At 43.0% G+C, this 22,944-nt stretch overlaps 1 protein-coding gene across 1 annotated transcript; it reads right to left on the reverse strand.

The window, feature by feature from the left end:
• Positions 1 to 7,521: 7,521 nt before the first annotated feature.
• On the reverse strand, positions 7,522 to 9,861 carry LOC141063265 (uncharacterized). Its single transcript, XM_073557328.1, has one exon. It carries the CDS (start codon positions 9,850 to 9,852, stop codon positions 8,275 to 8,277), a length of 1,578 nt encoding a protein of 525 aa, XP_073413429.1. The 5' UTR covers positions 9,853 to 9,861; the 3' UTR covers positions 7,522 to 8,274.
• Positions 9,862 to 22,944: the final 13,083 nt, after the last annotated feature.

Here is a 22,944-nt window from a genome sequence, read left to right on the forward strand (position 1 = left end):
GTCAGAAGGAGAATAGAGGGGTTGCCGTGGGAAGACATCCTCATCGATACAGGAGCCTCAGTTTCAACAACAAGACACAAATTGCAGTCACCCCCTGGACTGCCAGAGAATACTACCACGTTGGTAGGATTTGAGGGCTCCTGTATTCAAGCAGTAAAAAGTCGTCCAGTGAACCTGAGATTTCAGGACACAGGGGGATCGAAGCAAAGGGGTCTTCGATGCGCTTTTTGGGTAAACCCACAGTTACGGTCCACTATTTTGGGAACTGATGTTTTGGGAGCAATGGGAATTGTTGTTGATTTATGTAACAAAGTCTTGTGGCGGAACAAAGAAGCCACTATCTGTTCTGTAATTGTACTTGTGGAGGAGTATGAGGAGAGCCACAAATTAACCATTGCTAGCTTCGGATTAGGTGCTAATAAAAATGTTGAAAAGGCTGACAATGATGCTTTGAAAAATGTATTGAAGCAAAGGTTCCCTGAATTGTGGATCTCAAAACTGATTGTGGGTTAATGCAAACTCAGGTTAAAAGTGATGGTGAAAAACTGCCACCTTTCCAGCGTCAGTACCGTATTCCTGAGGATGCCATCCCTTACATAAGGGTTGCAGTCAGTGAGTTGGAAAAGCAAGGTGTTGTTGTGAAAGGTAATTCCCCATGTAAAAGTCCTATACTACCTTTAAAAATGGAAGATGGCAGTTTTCGAATGGTGGTAGACCTGAGACTTGTAAATAAGTACACTCCTTCAGCAGCTCACCTTGTTGCATCTGTCCGTGAAGTTATGTCACAGCTGCGGAGTGATTGTAAAGTGTTTTCTTGTTTGGACATTGCAAATGGCTTTTTCTCAGTACCCCTAACACCTGAATCTGCCCTCCACTTCGCATTCACTTTCGAGAATGTGCAATACTTGTTCACGCAGTTGCCCATGGGATTTCACAGTTCTGTGGATTTCCATCAGGCATTGGCTCAAGTGTTAGAACCCCTTGGTTACGGAGACAAAGTCTTACAGTATGTGGATGATCTATTGATTCAAACTGTCGATGAATGTGAACACAGAAACCCTTAGAAATGTTTGTCAGACTTTACAAGATGCAGGACTCAAAATGAGTCTAGATAAAGTACAATTGATGAAATCAGAGGTTACATTTCTGGGTGTGTCTGTCTCAGCAGAAGGAAAGAAACCCATGCATGATAGGGTTAAAGCTATTCAGGCTGTTCCCCTACCAACTAATGTCATTGAGCTCAGAAAATTTTTGGGTCTTATCAACTTTTCCAGAGAATTTATTGAAGATTTTGCTTATCTGGCTAAACCACTGTATGATTTATTGAAAGATGTTAATGATGATTTTGCACCTGTCAATGTGGAGGGAGCCGCCTTACAGGCTTTTGAGGGATTGAAGTGCGCCCTTACGGCAGCTGCCGCATTGGTTAACCCTGACCCTTCCCAGCCTTTTTACATTCAGACTCATACCGGTGATGTCTCTATTTCTTCTGTGCTTCTACAAAAATGGCCCAAAGAAAGCCCAGAAGTGTCTAGTCAGTTGTATGCCCTAGGTTACTACTCTAGGTTGCTTACACCTGTGGAAAAAGGATTCACTCTGTGCATGAAGCACCTACTGGGCGTGCACTGGACTATGAATCAAGTGAGACATATAGTGGGATTTGCTCCTTTAATTTTACAAACCCTGCATGTCACTTTAAAACTTTGCTGAAAGGAAAAGCTTCAGGTATTAATTCACAGAGAATGGCTCAATGGATCATTGATTTTGAGACTAGAGACTTACAATAGAAATAATACGATGTACTCTGTGAAAGCAGATGGAGGATGTAAAATGAGATCATGCCCATTAACAAATTTAGTAGATGTGCCTACAGGTAAATTGGATCAGCCTTAGGGCAATGAGAAACTAAAACCAACAAATATATGGAAAATATGTGTATTCATGATAGTGTTAGTAGGAAACAGACTTCTGCAATTGTCAAATGTAAGAATTTATGGGTTTAGTCTAACAGCAGTAATAAGATTAATGACAGTAGTTAGAGATAATATTGGATTTATGTGGTTTTTAATATGGTCTGGTGAAAAGTTAATTACTGATGTAATGTTGTGCCACTTCTTCCTTAGTCCAAAAAGATATGATGTAACCATATACGCCCTTTTGCTATAATATGTATACAGCTTTCTTTGCATAATGTATAAAAGGCACCTGCAATCTAGCTCGGGGCCTTATCATCACCAGACTTCCTAGCGAATCTCTGCCCGTCTGAATTCCTGTTTTTGCCCACATATTTTAACTTCTCTGACTTTCTGTTCTGTTTTGCCGTGTATCTCTGAATAAACTTCGACCTCAGCTTTAGAGGATTGTCTGCAGTTTGGTCCGGCTCTTCCAACTCTCCATTAGGACTTTCTCTAACAGAAAGAAAGAACAAAGAGGGAGAAAGAAAGAACATAGAGAGGGAAAGAAAGATGGCAAAGAAAGAAAGAACAAAGAGGGAGAAAGAAAGAACATAGAGAGGGAAAGAAAGATGGCAAAGAAAGAAAGAACAGAGAGAGAGAAAAAGAAAGAACAGAGAGAGAAAGAGAGGAAAGAAAGAACGGAGAAAGAGAGAAAGAAAGAACGAAAGAAAGAAAGAGAACAGAAAGAAAGAACAGAGAGCGAAAGAAAGAACAGAGAAAGAAACAGAGAGAAATAAAGCTTCTATAGAGATACCATAGCAGCCCGGCTGCCATTGTAGTGCCCACCTGAGCCTCCCGATGCAGGACAGATCATGATCCGCTCACATGGCCGACATCCCCGAGTCCAAGGCGATCCCGCTGTTCACGCTGTCAGAGGACACGATGATGGATCTGAAGCATTCCCTGAAGTGCCTCCATGGATCCGTCACAATCTCCTCCCAAAATTACCTAATTTCTGGTCAGTTTCCAGCACGACACTTCCGGTAGAAAGTCACATGCGAGTTTTAAAGTGCTTCTCAGGGCTCCGCCGTGTACTCCTGTGTCCGTGGGAAAAGTAAACTCCCGGCTGGGGCAGTCTCTCTCAAAATCGGGACTGTCCGGCTGGACCTGGGACGGTTGAGAGGTTTGAATGCTTCCCACCATACACCTCGCACGGCTCCGCTCAGTACACTTCCGGCTCCGCTCCCCACACCTTTTACACATGCGGCTCCGCTCCCCACACATACTGCTCTGCTCCGTACACCTCATACACATGCTGCTCCGCTCACCTCGTACACACGCGGCTCCGCTCCATACACCTCGTACACATGCGGCTCCTCTCCGTACACACGCTGCTCCACTCCCCACACCTCATACACACGTGGCTCCGCTCCCCACATCTCGTACACATGCGGCTCTGCCCTGTACACCTCAGACACACGCGGCTCCGCTCCGTACACCTCGTACACACGCGGCTCTGCTCCCCACGCCTCGTACACACGCGACTCTGCTCCCCACGCCTCGTACACACACGGCTCTGCTCCGTACATCTCGTACACACGCGGCTCTGCTCTCCACGCCTCGGACACACAGGGCTCCGCTCCGTACACCTCGGACACACGCGGCTCCGCTCCATACACCTCGGACACACGCGGCTCTGCTCCCCACACCTCGTACACATATGGCTCCACTCCGTACACCTCGTACACACGGCTCCGCTCCATATACCTCGTAAACACACGGCTCTGCTCCGTACACCTCGTACACACACGGCTCCGCTCTGTACACCTCGTACACACGCAGCTCTGATCTCCACACCTCGTACACACGCAGCTCTGATCTCCACACCTCGTACACACACGGCTCCGCTCCGTACACCTCGTACACACACGGCTCCGCTCCGTACACCTCGTACACACACGGCTCCGCTCCGTACACCTCGTACACACACGGCTCCGCTCCGTACACCTCGTACACACACGGCTCTGCTCCATACACCTCGTACACACATGGCTCCGCTCTGTACACCTTCTACACACACGGCTCCGCTCCATACACCTCGTACACACATGGCTCCGCTCTGTACACCTTGTACACACGTGGCTCTAATCTCCACACCTCGTACACACATGGCTCCACTCTGTACACCTTGTACACACACAGCTCTGATCTCCACACCTCGTACACATGTGGCTCGGCTCTGTACACCTCGTACACATGCTGCTCTGCTCCCCACACGTCCGCTCCCCAGACCTCGTATACACACAGCTCTGCTACATCCCCCCTGTAAACCCCTCCTGACCCCACACATAAACTTCCTCTCATCCAGCACCATGACAACCAGCACAGCAGAGTCCTGCACACTGAGGACCCTGATCATGTGACCCCTGACTCCTCCCCTCCTGTGACCTCATTGCAGGTCCTGTGCGTGCCAAGAAGCCCAGCAGGAGTGTTGTCATTGCTGGGATTTATCAGGGCTGCGGTGGCCGGTGGGGTCTCTGGCAGGGTGAGGATGGGGTCAGTCATGGCCAAAAGTTTAGAGAATGACACAAATATTATATTTTCACATGATCTGCTGGCCTCTGGTTTTTATGTGTTTGTCAGATGTTTTTATCACATACAGAAATATAATTGCAATCATATTATGAGTAACAAAAGGTTATATTGACAGTTAGAATGAGTTAATGCAGCAAGTCAATATTTGCAGTGTTGACCCTTCTTCTTCAGGACCTCTGCAATTCTCCCTGGCATGCTCTCAATCAACTTCTGGATCAAATCCTGACTGATAGCAGTCCATTCTTGCAAAATCAATGCTTTTATTTTGTCTGAATTTGAAGGTTTTTGTTTGTCCGCCCGTCTCTTGATGATTGACCACAAGTTCTCAATGGGATTAAGATCTGGGGAGTTTCCAGGCCATGGTCCCAAAATCTCTATGTTTTGTTCCCTGAGCCATTTAGTTATCACCTTTGCTTTATGGCAAGGTGCTCCATCATGTTGAAAAAGGCATTGTTGATCGCCAAACTGCTCTTGGACGGTTGGGAGAAGTTGCTCTTGGAGGACATTCTGGTACCATTCTTTATTCATGGCTGTGTTTTTAGGCACGACTGAGAGAGCGCCCTTTCCCTTAGCTGAGAAGCAACCCCACACATGAATGGTTTCAGGATGCTTGACAGTTGGCATGAGACAAGACTGGTGGTAGCGCTCACCTGGTCTTCTCCGAATAAGCCGCTTTCCAGATGTCCCAAACAATCGAAAAGGGGATTCATCAGAGAAAATGACTTTACCCCAGTCCTCAGCAGTCCACTCCCTGTACCTCTTGCAGAATATCAGTCTGTCCATGATGTTTTTTCTGGAGAGAAGTGGCTTCTTTGCTGCCCTCCTTGAGACCAGGCCTTGCTCCAAGAGTCTCCGCCTCACAGTGCCTGCTGCCATTCCTGAGCAAGCTCTGCACTGCTGGTAGCCCGATCCCGCAGCTGAAACACTTTTAAGAGACGGTCCTGGCGCTTGCTGGTCTTTCTTGGGCGCCTTGGAACCTTTTTGGCAACAAGGGAACCTCTCTCCTTGAAGTTCTTGATGATGCGATAGATTGTTGACTGAGGTGCAATCTTTCTAGCTGCAATACTCTTCCCTGTTAGGCCATTTTTGTGCAGTGCAATGATGACTGCACGTGTTTCTTTAGAGATAACGATGGTTAACAGAAGAGAAACAACGATGCCAAGCACCAGCCTCCTTTTAAAGTGTCCAGTGGTGTCATTCTTACTTAATCATGACAGATTGATCTCCAGCCCTGTCCTCATCAACACCCACACCTGTGTTAATGGAGCAATCACTGAAACGATGTTAGCTGGTCCTTTTAAGGCAGGGCTGCAAGGATGTTGAAATGTGTTTTGGGGGATAAAGTTAATTTTCTAGGCAAATATTGACTTTGCAAGTAATTGCTGTTAAGCTGATCACTCTTTATAACATTCTGGAGTATATGCAAATTGCCATTAGAAAAAATGAAGCAGTAGACTTTGTAAAAATTAATATTTGTGTCATTCTCTAAACTTTTGGCCATGACTGTACATGGGGGGCATGGCGGCGGACGCGGGTATCGATTCCCAGACAGCGTAAATGGGCCCCCACGTCTTGCCAGGGCCCCGGCATTTGCCCAGCACCGGGTGCTGACGCCGGCCCTGCCCATATATCCCGGGAAGTGTCAGGTTCTGGGATCTCATTATATTATTAATAACAATTTCATTCCCGATTATTCCCGTAATTTATTGCTCGTTACATTCTCTCTATAAAATAACAGATTCCTCTTTGTTACACCTCCTAATACTGATCATTTATATCTCTATATTGTAGAGGAAACATTTCTAGGAGTGTATACACTTCACCACAAACACTTCCCATAGATTTTATTATCCATCACTGTTATTAAGCTGCTTTTCTCTTTATATCTTTACCATATCGCTTTTTATTCTCTTTTCTTACCCGTTGCACAGTTGCACTCTCACTGGTCACTTGGTGGGGTCACATTTGGCTCTTTTCACCTGCATTGTTTTATTTCCGGACCCCCCTCATTATCACTTCACCTGATTGATCGCTACCAGATGGCTCTATGCAGCATTATTCATCTTGGTTTTACCAACAGGTTTTTATCCTGATCCTCCTGCTTCACTGGGGAAGATATGACCGGGGAACAGGCCCAATTCCTTTAGGAACACCCCCACTTTACCCCAGAGTTACTCCCCTTGCCTGGATTAGTGCAGGATCTTGGTGTGTTGGAAACACTTAGGCCGGGGTCACACTGGCGAGGAATATGGCCGAGTGAGAGGCGCTAAAAGCACGCATTAGACACGGACAAATGATTCTCTATGGGGTCACTCGCACCAGCCGTATATTTCTCATCCGTATTCTAGGCTCCGTGCCAATCGCATGCTGCGATTGTCAGCGTACTAGTAGTACGTCCGTAGTACGCCAATGCAAGTCTATGGGTGCGCAAAAAATACGGATTACACACGGACCACACATGTGACTTGCGAGAAATACGCACCCGGTGTCTTTTAGCAAAGCCGGCAGTTCAGTGCGCTATACAGTAAACTCACACTGACAGGTTTAATAATGAAACGAAAGAATAGATATAGACACATAGAATACATTATATATATATCTATATATGCACTCTATGTGTCTATATCTATTCTTTGGTTTCTGTTAGAAACCCTGTCATAGGGCTCCATTATATGTCCATTTTGCAAGGTGGCGAGAAAATCTCACCATACGGATGCCATACGGATTACATACGGATGCTTACATGCGCAAAATACGCAACCACACCTTGATTATGGATGACATATGGAGCACTGTTTAGGGGCCATTCATCCGTATTACGCATGTAAAATACTGACCGTATTTTGCGTTGGTTAGTGTGACCCCGGCCTTATCCATACCCTCTCTGAGGAAGCTGACGGGGTGAAACGCCCATAATAGGGAATAGTGGTGAATCTGCCATCTTTCTCTGTACACTCCCGGCATGTCGTCTGTAGGATCTGTAATCTCCATCTCTTGTTAGGATGGTTCCTCCTTTACACTATATGGGCTGTGCTGTATTCCTGGAATATCCCATATAGCACTGGCTGCACTTTATATCTCCTCTCTGTACTCCAGGGATGTAATGCGCTGTCAGCTCTTTATTCTCTCACTATTTATACCCTTTGCTCTGTGTCCTCTCATTATATAAGCTATTCATCTATAAGTGCTGTCGGGATCCTTCAGATACTTCTTTCACCCGAAGGACCGATGTTCTTGGGTGTAGGACACCATATGTCTCTGATTAAATCAGCTCCGTCGAGAAGAATTACACAGACACAAGCTGTATGATACAACTCGGGATGCCTGCCAAGACGCCTCTGGCTTATCAGTTAGGCTTCCATCTTTTATAGCAAAGAATTTTAGTATTTACAGACATGCGCAGTATAAAAATGATTTCACAGCTTGTTTCAATCACAGAGAAAGCCATGTAGGCTGAGAGACAGGAATTTATCTGTTATCTGGTTTCGGTTCTCAAGGGAACAGAAAAGATAAGTTTCAACAAGAAAATGCAACATAGACAGAACTCAATTTAACTCCTTCAGTTCCTATCATTCCCCCCTTTGACATCTTTATTCTTCACAATCTGGAACACTGGATCCTGTAATGACAGCTGATAGTGTCCTATTCACCAGGTACTATCCCAGGCCGACGGGTTGCCCGAGGGAGACAGGTATCTTCTTTTACCCTCTCCATCCCCCAGTTACTAAGGCCACGTCTGTCGTCACAAGAGTACGCTCCTTCATGCCAGAAATGAGATGTCAACCTAAAACTTAAAGAAAACAATTATCAACTTTGGTATATGTTCTGTCATTATCTTTCTCATCTGTTTCTGTATTTTTTTCTTACATACAGAAAAACACCAAAAAACAAGTTTCAAAAATACATATATTACAAGGAGACAAACAACAATACGTAATAGACTTAGTATAATCCCAGCTATCCAACCTCCTATACCCTTAAACCAATTGACTGGATTCAGAAAGGAGAAAGTATCTGACCACCAACTATCTTTATTGCGATCATTGTCTTTATCATACTGATCTCTAAGTTTTTGAACATCCTCTAATTTTAGCTTTAACTTTATAGTGTTGTTGGGATCTATATAATGACAGCAAGCGGGTCCGACGACCTGACACATGCCACCCTGTGCTGCCGTTAAATAATCCAGTACTATGGTATGTTGGTTAGTAACTATAATAAGTTGATTCTGGACAGCAACAGTGGTGTTAAATATATCCAATATATCCCAGATTTGATCATCTAAATAATCTGTAGCCCTAACCAATTTATCCCACATTTGCGTGATCATAGGATAGATAAAAATAGAACTAACAATTTTATTAGCCACACTCATCTGCACTATATGTGGTCTCCCAGAAGGACGAGGTGTATTATCTGCTGCTCTTTTGTATAATGTATGTTTGGGTATAGCCTGCATATCCAATTGTCGGTTTGGAATGATAAAGGTAGCCGGAGTCAAACGTCCCAGAGTACAAGTACCTCTTACCCCTACTGGCAACCATTTATATGCATTGTCTCCACATACCCAGTACATGTCACTAGGTAAATCCCATAAGGCTGAATGTTGTAATACCAGTCTATGGACTAAATCTATGAACGCAGATACATTCTGAAGCATACACCAATTTGGAAGTTGTCCTAAATGGCTACAATACCCTACATCGGGATTTCCACAGGTGGGAGTTCCTTTCTCATATCCAGATGACTCGTTGCAAGGTATATTACCTGAAATATTAAAACAAGTTTCATTATTGCCCTGGGGAAATAAATTGGAATACTCCCAGGACGTATTATGCAACCTTCTTTCTAGCAGTATTGGTTTGAAGGCGTCAGTAGAGTGGGAAGTTACACTAAAACTAACTTGTAGGCCGTACGTTGGAACTTGCCCCAAGTTGATTAATCGAGTCCTATTCATAGGTACCCAAGCCCCCCCCTTATATGCCAAATATTGAAGGTGAGTGCTACTTCCTGAAAGGTTACCTTGCCACCAGGTATATCCTACCCATCCCACAACAGGTATACCGATAGTCATATTCCATAACTTCATATTATTTGTGGAATTATTAGCGAGTGTGTCAGAACAGTCAGTCCAAGCGAATAACTCTTCGGGTGGGACAGGGATAACAAGAAAGGGAATACTCGTGGCTGATACTGGTGAGTACGTGCAGATCCAGCAATCTGCTGGAGGCTGAGTATCATTCAACCAATCTCTCAGTAATTTCTCATGATGTTGTATAAACCTATTATTCAATGGCATCGGAGAATTTAAACTGTCCCATGCAGCTACTGTCATTATAGGAAATGCAAAAAACCAAAGCATTATGCTCTTTTATATATTCTTATTGACTCCTGTGGCTAGTTTGCAATGTGATGCGTGGATCCAGGTTGATCGTCCTTCTAACTTGACAGAGGTAGGCGTTGTCAAGAGTACTTGATAAGGACCTTGGTATCGGGGTTCAAGCGTCTTTCTGGAGTGTTTCTTGACATATACATAATCACCAGGTTGTAGGCAGTGTGTTCCTTCCACACTATCCGGATCTGGAATGGAAGAAAAAACTAGAGAATGCATTTGAGTTAAATGCTTTTGTAACTGGATTACGTAACTAGTCAAACCATCCACATTAAGTGTTAAAACCTGTGGGTAGTACAACCCTGTGTTTGGTGGTCTTCCAAACAATATCTCGAAGGGTGACAGTTTAGTTTTCCCTGTGGGTGTGTACCTTACTGAGAATAATGCTAATGGGAGACATTCTGGCCATGGTCTATGGGTCTGTTCCATGGTTTTCTGTATTTTAAATTTTAGTGTCCCGTTTATTCTCTCTACCTTCCCTGAACTCTGTGGGTGGTAGGGTGTATGAAATGCTTGTTCTACACCTATCATTTGCATTACATTTTGCATTACCTCAGCAGTAAAATGTGTGCCTCTGTCTGATTCAATTGTCTCAGGGACACCGAATCGTGGTACTAGTTCCATCACTAGTTTCTTTGCAGTGGTTCGAGCTGTAGCCGTTTTCACCGGGTAGGCTTCTGGCCATCCAGAGAACATGTCAACACACACCAGAACATATTCATATGGTCCACTTCTGGGGAGTTGAATGTAGTCAATCTGCAGTCTCTGGAAAGGATATAACGGCCTAGGACTGTGTTTCCGTGGAGTCTTCACTACTTGTCCGGGATTGTGTGCTAGGCATATGGGACAGGTGGTACAGTGTAGCTGCGCCATCTTCCCAAACCCAGGAGCAATCCAAACGTTCGTGACTAGGCGTGTCATTCCATTGGCGGACATGTGAGTTGGAAGATGAACTGCTTCTGCCATCCTCGGATATAAAACCCTAGGCAAACAGTACTTCTGATCTTTCTTCCACATTCCGTCCGTTTTTTCGGCACCCATCTTTTCCCAAGTTTCCTTGTCTGTCTGGGCGGAGTCTTCTTGGAACTTTTGTAGGTCTGTAAACAATCCCAATGCATCCTGTTGCACTATGTTTACCTTTTCTGGAGTTCCCAAAGCAGCTTGCTTTGCCGCCTGGTCTGCTTTCTCGTTGCCTTTCGCTTCCATGTTGTCCTTTCTGGTGTGTGCTGGCACCCTCATAATGGCCACCTCCTGTGTCTGGGCCACATTCTCGAGGATTTCTCTGATCAGTGTGGCATGTTTTATGGGTGTTCCTGCTGCTGTCATGAAACCCCTTGTGCGCCACAAAACCCCAAAATCATGTGCTATCCCAAAGGCATATCTTGAGTCAGTGTAGATATTTGCTGTTTTTCCTTTGGAAAGTTTTAATGCTTCATTCAGAGCTGTTAGCTCAGCTTCCTGAGCGGACATATGGGGTGGAAGTGCCTTTGCTACAATAATCTCATGTGGTGACACCACAGCATATCCTGTGTGGAATTTTCCAGTGTCATCGGCATATCTGCTGCCATCCATAAAAAGTACAAAATCTGGATTTAGCAGTGGTGTGTCAGTGACATTGGGCAAGCCAACAACTTCTTGCTGCATCAGTTCTATGCAGTCATGTTCATATTCAACTTCGTGTGGGGGTTCAAAAGAAAGTGACAATTGTTCCTCATTTACCTCATCTATCCCCCCTTCAGAATCCGCAATTGGCAACAGTGTAGCCAGATTCAGATTCTGAGTTTTGGTGAACGTAACATTAGGTGGCATAAGCAAGGCACATTGTAGTCTGAGTTGTCTGGCCATAGAAATATGTTTAGCAGAAACCTGATTCAGGATACTGTATATATCATGTGTGGTACAGACAGTTAGTGGGTTGTCCAATACAATATCAGAAACCTTGTCAAGTAATAATGCAATTGCAGAAACTGCTCTGACACAGGATGGTGTTCCTTGTGCTACAGAGTCTAGCTTAGCAGAATAGTATGCAAGGGGTCTATTCTTTTTGTCATGTTTCTGTGTCAGAATGCCAGTAGCATGCCCTCTGATTTCAGCAGCCATAAGTTGGAAGGGCATATCATAATTGGGTATGCCTAATGCTGGGGCTGATATTATGGCCTTCTTTAGATACTGAAATGAGGTTCGTGCGGTATCAGTCAGTTGAAAGGGTGTTGTGTTGATGCAATCATACAGTGGCTGCATGTGTTCACTAGCATGTATGACCCATTGGCGACAGGAAGAAACTAAGCCCAAAAATGCTCTCAACTGCTTATGAGTTTTTGGTTCTTTCATCTGTTGGACAATTGTGATTCTGTCATTGGTTAAGTGTCAGGAACCATGAGACAGACAATGTCCTAAAAATACAACTTTTGGTTGACAGAACTGTAATTTCTCTCTGTTGACCTTACACCCATTGTCTGATAAAAATATCAATAATGATAGCGTATGGGTTTTACAGCTAGGCTCATCAGGTGCACAAAGCAATAGGTCATCCACGTATTGTAGGAGCGCAATGTCAGGTGGGTGTGGCCAGCCGGCCAACACAGACTGTAATGCTTGTGTATATAATGTGGGTGAATGCTGCATGCCTTGTGGCAGTCTGGTCCAGGCATATTGTTTGCCTTTAAACGTAAAAGCAAATAAGTGCCAACAGTTTTTGTGAAGAGGTACTGAGAAGAATGCGTTTGACAAATCAATTACTGAAAAACATTTCGATTGGCTAGGGATTTTCGCCAATAACGTGTGTGGGTTAGGTACTACAGGTGTCAAAGGAACAAGGATTTTATTTATTTCTCTCAGATCATGAACCATGCGATATTTTGGAGCGTCACCCGGTCCTCCTTTCTTTTTGACAGGAAACAATGGCGTATTAGCTTGTGATTTGATCGGTACCAATGCTCCGTTGTTTACAAGATCAGTGACTTGTGCTTCAATGGCAGCCTCTTGTTGGGCACTAATGGGATACTGCCGCAGCTGAGGCAACCTTGTGTCCACGGGTACCTCCACCACAACTGGGGATACGGGAAGTAAACCAATATCTGCATTCCCTTTTGCCCACAGGGTGTCGGGCAATTTATCTAAGGCTGGGTCCCACGGATGTGGTGTGGTGTCACAAGTGTCATCAGGACTTTGTGACTCAAGGGCTTGAATTATCATGCAAGCCTCAAGAGTGTCCTCATCCCCATCTGGGATAGTAAGATGCACTGTACCGTCTTCTGCAAATTTGATATCTGCCTGTAGTTTCTTTAGTACATCTACTCCTAATAGGCAAATAGGTGCTCTTTTGACAAAAACTTATTCAGGAACATTTTAGGTCCTATTTTAACTGGCAGAGGTTTGCTAAAAGGGATTAAGCTAGATTGCCCACTAAATCCTGAAACAAAGGTTGAGTATTCTGAAAGGAGATCTGGAGTTATTACCTTGTCATTGACCACCGAAGAGGTTGCTCCGGTATCTACTAGAAAGGGTACCTTTTTCCCGTTGACTTTGATTTTAACTACTGGTTCCCTAGAGTCAAGTTGCATTCTAATTGCACCTAATCAGTCAGTGGATTCCTCCCTTCTAGGCTGAGATTCTCTATCCGCTTTTCTCTTACGGCAACCTCTCTGGAAATGACCTGGCTTCTTACAATAGTGACATGTAAAAGTTCTCCTCCTAACCTCACTGATTGGATTTCCTTGATTGTCAAATTGGGTCACCGCTACCCTTGTTTTTGCTGGTGGTGCATTCTTCCTTTCCTGCACATCTAATTCGATTCCCATAGCTTTTTGTCTTAATCCATGGGCATCAGGTACTGACCTCCAATCAGGGGTGCTTATTTTCAGGGGATCTCGTATTTCTTTGAGTAACCCTTCCATGAAGGCTTTTGCCAATAGTCTTGATACTCCCTCATTATTTGTATCAAGACCCTCATCTTGGAAAGCCGTTTCCAATATCCGGAAGAAATCGATTACTGATTGTCCCGGTTTCTGCGGTATGGCTGTCATGTTACCTCTCTGTCTGTTTTGTCTGCATAAAATTGTCAAGGGCAGTTAAAAAGGGCTCTCTTGAAGCCTGAGTTCGAGGATTACCCTCTTGGTCATTATCAGCAGGTCTATTTGGTCCAATAGTCTGTGAAAACTCCCCTTGGGTAGTTATAGGTAATTTTAATCTACATAGGTCTTCCCTATCCAACCAGGTCCCTCTGTGTACGGTCAGTACTTGTCTTATGTATCGGGCAAACCCCATAGGAAAGGTAGTTGGATCTGGAGCATTGGACAATAATGCCATACATTCTGGGGCAGACCATGGAGTATAAAGATTAGTTTGAATCTGTCTGGTGTGGGTAACACCCTGTTCATCTACTTCCCTAAAAGGGCGTGTTTGAGTCCTAACAGGGGCTAACCTGCTAGGGTGGTGATAACTGGGTGCTCCACAGGCTAGGCAAGTATCTCTCCAGTCTGGATTTTGTTGACCACAATTACTACAAATCCATCCTGGATTGCCATTATCAGGTGATGGTGATTGTACATCAGGGCACAGTCCGGTGGACGGTGGTATAACCGGCACTGTAGGTGGGGCTGTTATACGGGTTGGGGCAGGATAGGGTGGTGGTTCCTGTTTCTCAGGCACAGGGCTAAATTCTTTGGGGCGTATCCATCTTTTTGTTTTCTCATTATACACCCAGTTTTCTCGCTTAGCGACCTGTGATACTTTAATGCATGCCTCTACCTGTTCACCCCACCCGTTGTCTGCAATTCTTCCTGATTTTGTGTCTTTTATCTCCTTCCATTTTTCTTCGTCTAAAGCTTCTTTACCTTTTAGCTTAAAAACTCTTAGTACCACCTTTAAGTCTTTTGCTGCACTACTTCCACATCTATCTTTTATTATTTCACATAGCAATTTTCCTTCTTCCGCTGTTCTCCCCTGACTGTTTCCCATTTTCTTATCCTGTATCACTTATCCCTTCTGTTAGTCCCCCGCCTTAGGTGGTGTATTGGGTAAGCTCAAGACTCAGCTCTACTATACCTCGTTACCTTCTTCCTAAGGTGCTGACTGGAGTTTCTGTTCCTCTTTGTACTACGTGTTTCGTGTACTTGTACGCTATATATGCTGCAAACAGAAGCACTCCCACAACACACAGGGATGTGAACAGGATATCCATTCACTGGGTTTCTTCTGTCATATCTTGTCACAGGCTTATTTTGTGATCCTGTGCTCATTCAATCATACTCTTATCTGTCACAAGGTTTATTCGTAAAGGGTGTTGATTTAAGCTTAGGCGGTGACCTCCCCGAAAGGACGCTGTCACATGACCCAGTTAGGCAATATGACCACTCTTTGAACGGATACCTACTGTGCAGCTTATTTTCTACTTTCCACAATCCTTCAAATCAAAGTAGTCACTCAACAACCTCCTCGATTCCTAATGCGGAACCGTCTATTGTGAAAAACTTGTCCGTCTGGGCTTTGTAGTATGAACTGTTCACCTAGTCTTAGGTTCCGTAATGTCTGACCTCTCAACGTGTTACTCAATGGGATATATGTATTTAATGCTAACAATATCCACCACTGTTCTCCCTTTTTGACATAATGAAACTTTCTTATGTTTGTGTCTGGGATTGTCCCTGCAAATGTCCAATCACCATACCCGTTATGATTTGCATCAGTTCTTCTCCTAAAAATAGCAGTACACAGGCAGAATCTGCAATAACCTCTCATCCGAGCAAAAGTTACATATGTATGTCACACCCGATTTCCTCAGAGTTCTTATACAGACCCGATTTTACGGCCCCCTCCTCTACTAGATTCCCCTTGATACGGACCTTAGTTAAAATGATATATTATGAAGAGCAGAGAAGAGAAAAATGATCTCTTACCTGGCCAGATGTTTAGGTCTGCTGTTCACAATATCATCAATAACCGGTGTGGTCCGGAGGTCGGGTAATCTTGGAGAGGTGCCTATATCAGGTCCCTGTTCGGGCGCCAGGAAACTGTCGGGATCCTTCAGATACTTCTTTCACCCGAAGGACCGATGTTCTTGGGTGTAGGACACCATATGTCTCTGATTAAATCAGCTCCGTCGAGAAGAATTACACAGACACAAGCTGTATGATACAACTCGGGATGCCTGCCAAGACGCCTCTGGCTTATCAGTTAGGCTTCCATCTTTTATAGCAAAGAATTTTAGTATTTACAGACATGCGCAGTATAAAAATGATTTCACAGCTTGTTTCAATCACAGAGAAAGCCATGGAGGCTGAGAGACAGGAATTTATCTGTTATCTGGTTTCGGTTCTCAAGGGAACAGAAAAGATAAGTTTCAACAAGAAAATGCAACATAGACAGAACTCAATTTAACTCAATAATAATAATAATAAATTTTATTTTTATAGCGCCGACATATTCCGCAGCACTTTACATTTCAGAGGGGATTTGTACAGACAATAGACATTACAGCATAACAATAATCACATACAGTAGATTATAGCAAATACCAAGAGGAAAGAGGGCCCTGCTCGCAAGCTTACAGTCTATGAGGAAAGAGGTAGACACGAAAGGTGGGTGGTAACAGTTGCCCTGATTGTATGGACCAGCCATAATGTTAGGTGTGTGACAGTACGGACACAGAGGGCTAATGGATGCATAAAGCATGTGGGAGAATGATGCGGGGAACCTGGTTATGGTAAAACTTTTGGCTCTGCCACACAGGGATAGGTTAGGTTAATGTGTTGAGGCGATAGGCCAGTCTGAATAAATGCGTTTTCAGGACACGCTTAAAATTGTGGGGATTGGGGACTAATCGTATTGACCTGGGAAGTGCACAGGATCTATTCCCCTTATACACTGATATCCAGTGACAGATCTACAATCCGGTTCCATATATCTATGTATGGATTTATCTTATACTCAATAAATACGGTGCACTTATCTCATCTCTACCTTGATAGTGACACTCTCTTAGGAGACATGTTACTCTATGATGGCACTTTCGCACATGGCCACTAGATGGCGCTACAACATTTGACATTTACCTGAATTTTTATATCTACACATGGTTTACACAAATTATATTTTCTTGTGGTAACTCTATACTATTTACCATTAGAAGCTGTGTATTTCTGTAATTATTTGTATGTATACATGATTAATTACCACTTCTGTCTCTGTAAAAACAATCCCCTTTAACCCTTTCCGACATTGGGTGTAAATGTACATTGATGTCGGACTCCCTCCCTTTGATGTGGGCTCCAGCACTGAGCCCACGTTTTTTTTCCGGCACATGATGGACAGGAAATTCCACCCATCGGTGACCCTGTCATGTGATCGCGGGTCACCTTTGGGTTGGCATGACAGCTAGAGGTCTCCAAAAGACCTCTATGGTTTTGCCATTGCTGGATCCTATGAGCGCTGACAATATGGTCGGCGCTCATAGCAAGTGAGCTACACACAGGAGATCTGGTCATTGCCTCTATGTAGCAGAGCCGATAGGGTTATGGCAGCTTCTAATCTCCCATGGACACTATTGAAGCATGCCTGTAGAGACATGGGGAAGTAGTGGGTGCTCCGGTCCGCTAGCCGAAACCACATGGACCAAAGATCGTCCTGCCAAACTCCCGCTGTCATTTTAACGTGGTCAAAATGCTACTCAGACAACACAGGGTGAGGGTAAAACAGTGTGGGCAATGCTTTATTGTACCACAAAACAGGCAGATAACACATAGAACAGTCCCAGCAAAATACCCAAGATGGGGCACATTACAGAGTCTCACCCTCCACTGACCCGCTGGGATAATAGCAGCTGTGACTACAGATCTTCCAGGGTCACTACCCCACCTGTGGCACACAGAGAGGAGGTAACGACAAGCGTAGGAAGATGACAATCCATACAAGGCCAGTTGATCCGAGTATCACAACCTGGCTTCATCTTCCAGGGTCGGTTACTCCACCTGTGGCCCACACACAGAGAGGAGGTGACAACAAGTGTAGGAAGATGGCAGTCCATTGAGTCCATACAAGGTACAAGGCCAATTGATCTGAGGATCACAACCCGTCTCCAAACATATCCATGGTTTATCAATGGTCAATAGAGCAGACCTGTATTCTTCTAACCCAGGCTGAAAACCCCTAGGTTGTTTCCTATAGAATGATAGATCTGTGTCCCTCATAATGTAGCCATGATGTAAAATGTCTGCTGTCCTGTCTCTGGTCCTTTTAGGATGTATGGATGTCTTGGCAGAATCTCTCTGGCTGTTTCTCTCTGTCTCTTTACTCTTTATACAGAGGTATGTAACCTATTTTTAGACTTAACAAGTGTCCCTCATTCAGTATTTACATAAAGGGTAAGAATGGAGATGAGATTATTATAGCATTACTTGATTATTTTAACTATTTGCATAGTTTTTCCCTCTCTGCTTTAGAAGCCAACAAACTGGCTCCATAACACAATGCATAATTAGCATATCAGCAATCATCACTAGTGATCAAGGATGAGCGCACAATAAAAGTCAATATCACCGGCTTACACAAACAAAAGTCTGTTTTCTTGACCAACCAGAAATCAACACTTAAATTTGAAAGCCAACATACAGATAACATTCTATTATTCTTTGTTTGCTAAAAATAGTCGTCTGGTTAATTAATATACAATGCTGTATGTCTTACAATGACAACAAAGAAAAAAGTGTTTTTAAAAATATATAAAAAAAATATATAAAAGTTCAAATCACCCCCCTTTCACCCCATTCAAAATAAAAAGAAAACATATACATATTTGGTATCGACATGTTCAGAATCACTTGATCTATCACTATAAAAAAGAATTAACCCGATCGCTAAACGGCGTAACAAGAAAAAAATCAAAACGCCAGAATTACGTTTTTCTGGTTGCCACAATATTGCATTAAATAACGGGTGTTCAAAAAAAATTGTATCTCCACCAAAATGTCATTAAAAACGTCAGCTCGGCACGTAAAAAATAATCCCTCACCCAACCCAAGATCACGAAAAATGGAGATGTGACGGGTATTGGAAAATGGCGCAATTCTTTTATACTTTACCTAATAAAGAGGAGTTCTTTTTACCGATAAATGTTTGTTTTGGGTCGATTATTTTCTGTTGGTATTTGGTTTAACCTATAAATCTCCCATATAATATTCTCACCTTGAATTTATTCTATAAAACTCCCATATAATATTCTCACCTTGAATTTATCCTATAAAACTCCCATATAATATTCTCACCTTGAATTTATCCTGTAAAACTCCCATATAATATTCTCACCTTGAATTTATCCTATAAAACTCCCATATAATATTCTCACCTTGAATTTATCCTATAAAACTCCCATATAATATTCTCACCTTGAATTTATCCTGTAAAACTCCCATATAATATTCTCACCTTGAATTTATCCTATAAAACTCCCATATAATATTCTCACCTTGAATTTATCCTGTAAAACTCCCATATAATATTCTCACCTTGAATTTATCCTATAAAACTCCTATAATATTCTCACCTTGAATTTATCCTATAAAACTCCCATATAATATTCTCACCTTGAATTTATCCTGTAAAACTCCCATATAATATTCTCACCTTGAATTTATCCTCTAAAGCTCCCATATAATATTCTCACCTTGAATTTATCCTATAAAACTCCCATATAATATTCTCACCTTGAATTTATCCTGTAAAACTCCCATATAATATTCTCACCTTGAATTTATCCTATAAAGCCCCCATATAATATTCTCACCTTGAATTTATCCTATAAAACTCCCATATAATATTCTCATCTTGAATTTATCCTATAAAACTCCCATATAATATTCTCACCTTGAATTTATCCTATAAAACTCCCATATAATATTCTCACCTTGAATTTATCCTATAAAAGTCCCATACAATATTCTCACCTTGAATTTATCCTATAAAACTCCCATATAATATTCTCACCTTGAATTTATCATGTAAAACTCCCATATAATATTCTCACCTTGAATTTATCCTATAAAACTCCCATATAATATTCTCACCTTGAATTTATCCTATAAAACTCCCATATAATATTCTCACCTTGAATTTATCCTGTAAAACTCCCATATAATATTCTCACCTTGAATTTATCCTGTAAAACTCCCATATAATATTCTCACCTTGAATTTATCCTGTAAAACTCCCATATAATATTCTCACCTTGAATTTATCCTATAAAACTCCCATATAATATTCTCACCTTGAATTTATCCTATAAAACTCCCATATAATATTCTCACCTTGAATTTATCCTATAAAACTCCCATATAATATTCTCACCTTGAATTTATCCTATAAAACTCCCATATAATATTCTCACCTTGAATTTATTCTATAAAACTCCCATATAATATTCTCACCTTGAATTTATTCTATAAAACTCCCATATAATATTCTCACCTTGAATTTATTCTATAAAACTCCCATATAATATTCCATCCTTGAACGCACGCCGCGTGCATCATGTTTTTGTACAATCTGTGAATAATATATATAGGTTCTTCTCATCTGAGTTATTTTTGAAGGTCAACAAAATACGATTTTCCTGTCATTCATTTCTCACACTCTAGGTATAATAATGACTTTTCCCTGTGTGGGATTTTTGATAAAAAGGTTGACAACTAGTTGGACATCCCCTTCTCATTCCTCATGTTTGGTCCTGTTAAAAATAAAAACACTTACACAAACCTCCCATGGTGGCTCCATTTCAGCGGTGTTGGCACTTGTGTTCTTGGGTCTCTTTTGAGGTTTTTACATCATGTGAGCCCTGTGCCCAATCAGCGCTGACGTCACTGTCCCCACCTACGTCCGAAGGAAGGAACAGTGAAGCTGCCGCTGATTGGGTGCAGGGCTCGTGTGATGTGAGAACCTCACATAAGCCTCGGGACAGTGAGTCTCGACACCGCTGAAGTGGAGCCGGCACGCCAGCGGAGTATGAATGTTTTTATCTTAATGAGGCCAAACATGAGGAATGAGTTCACTGAAAAAAAAAATATATACCGTATTTTTTGGACGATAAGACGCACCTAGGTTTTAGAGCAGGAAATTAGGAAAAAAATTAACGCAAAAAATGTGGTCAACTCTGTACTTAATATCCCCTATCCTGGTATATATGGTCCCTTCACTCCCATCCTGATACACATGGCCATCTCATCCTTACCTAGTATGCATGGATCACTCATCCCTATCCTGGCAGGAATGATCGCCCTCATCCCTATGCTAGTATGATAGCCCCATCCCTATCCTGGTGTGCAGGGCCCCCATCCTTATCCTGGTATGCAGGGCCCCCATCTCATCCTAGTATGCAGGGCCCCATCAGAAAATATTAAAAAAAAATTACACTTACCTACCCAGGGCTCCCTCACAGCGTCCTGCTCCGATGCCAGCAATTGTTTTAGGCTACGTGCCCACGCTGCAGAAATGCTGCAAAATTGTCTGCAGCATTTCCACAACTCCCTGCCGTGGGTAAAATGCATGCGGAATTTGCAAGCGTTTTCCGGCAAAACACAAGCATTTTGCAAGCGTTTTTAGCTTCCATAATGCTAGCACTTTCCAACCGATTTGAAGCATCGCTTGAAAAAGTGATAAACAGGTTGGTCCCACTTGTCAAGCATAGTGCTTGACAAGTGTGACCAACTTTTTACTATTGATGCTGCCTATGCAGCATCAGTAGTAAAAGATAGAATGTTAAAAATAAGAAAAAAATATGTGTATACTTACCCTCTGTTGGCCCCCAAAGTCCTCCCGGTCCTTAGCGACGCTGCCAGCAACTTCCGTTCCCAGGGATGCATTGCGTGAATGACCTCTGATGACGTAGCTGTCACGCAACCGTGACGTCACAAAGGTCATTTGCGCAATGCATCCCTGGGAACAGGAGTTGCTGGCAGCATGGCTGAGGGCCGGGAGGACTCCGGGGGCCGACAGAGGGTAAATATAACCATTTTTTTTTTATTTTAATTCTATTTTTTTTTTACAGGAATATGGTACACAGGGCATGGAGGAAAGTCTCCTCCAGACCCTGGGTACCATCCGCACATGAAGCACTCACTTTACGTATAGTGGGCATAGCCACATGTGTAAAGTGCGCGTTTCAATGCAATCCTATAGCAGCGGAATCGCCGAGATTCCGCAAAATTAATGGACATGGTGCGGATTTTACCGCAATGCGATTCCACAGCGAAAAAATCCAAGGCATGGGCACAGCAATTGCGGACTCCCATAGGATTGCATGGGAATGCGTTGTTATAGCGTTATTTGCACAGCTGCCGGAGTGCTCACCGGGACTGTTCATCAGAGATAGCGGTGAGTATTCATTGTTCTTCAGTAGCGCGCAGTGTCAGCCACTGGCTTCCTGCTGCTGCCAGCGGTCACGTGTGCCGCTACATAACAGAAATGAATATTCATTGGATTCATTCATTCATCAGGAGACTATTTGATATTGAACTATATTCAAGCGGGACTAGATGAAGAAAACCCTAAAATCATGTATCATGTTATCCGAAACAGTCAGAAAACTAGCCCCATATTGGCAGATCCCAGACCTCAGACTATATACTGTGTAAGTTTATAAGCCCCTCCAGAGTCAGGAATAGATAGTATGTGAAAATACAGTATATACCGCTCAGGGAACACTTACCTTTCAGAGATAATTTCCATATTCATACTAAATAATGGCACAGATCTCCCAGACATTATGACTGCACATATCCCTAGTCTGTATAACGATATTGCACTCATTCCCTGACAGACTGCAGCATGGCCATTAGTTAGAAGCTGCTAATGATCTTTGGAGCAGGTAAGTTTTCCCTGAGTGGTACATATTGGGCCGTCTGAAGACTGAGTTTAGTCTAGGATAATTTGTCTGCACTACTAATTAACAGCAGTTACATTACCAAACTAGGGCAGTCCCTATAGGAGAAAAACACAAGAATTATACTGTATTGTCACATACTATCTATTCCTGACACTGGAGGGGCTTATAAACTTACAAAGTATAGTGTGAGG

This window comes from Dendrobates tinctorius, unplaced genomic scaffold (assembly GCF_039654945.1).
Source record: "Dendrobates tinctorius isolate UK_male_01 unplaced genomic scaffold, ASM3965494v1 ptg000249l, whole genome shotgun sequence".
NCBI lineage: Eukaryota > Metazoa > Chordata > Amphibia > Anura > Dendrobatidae > Dendrobates > Dendrobates tinctorius.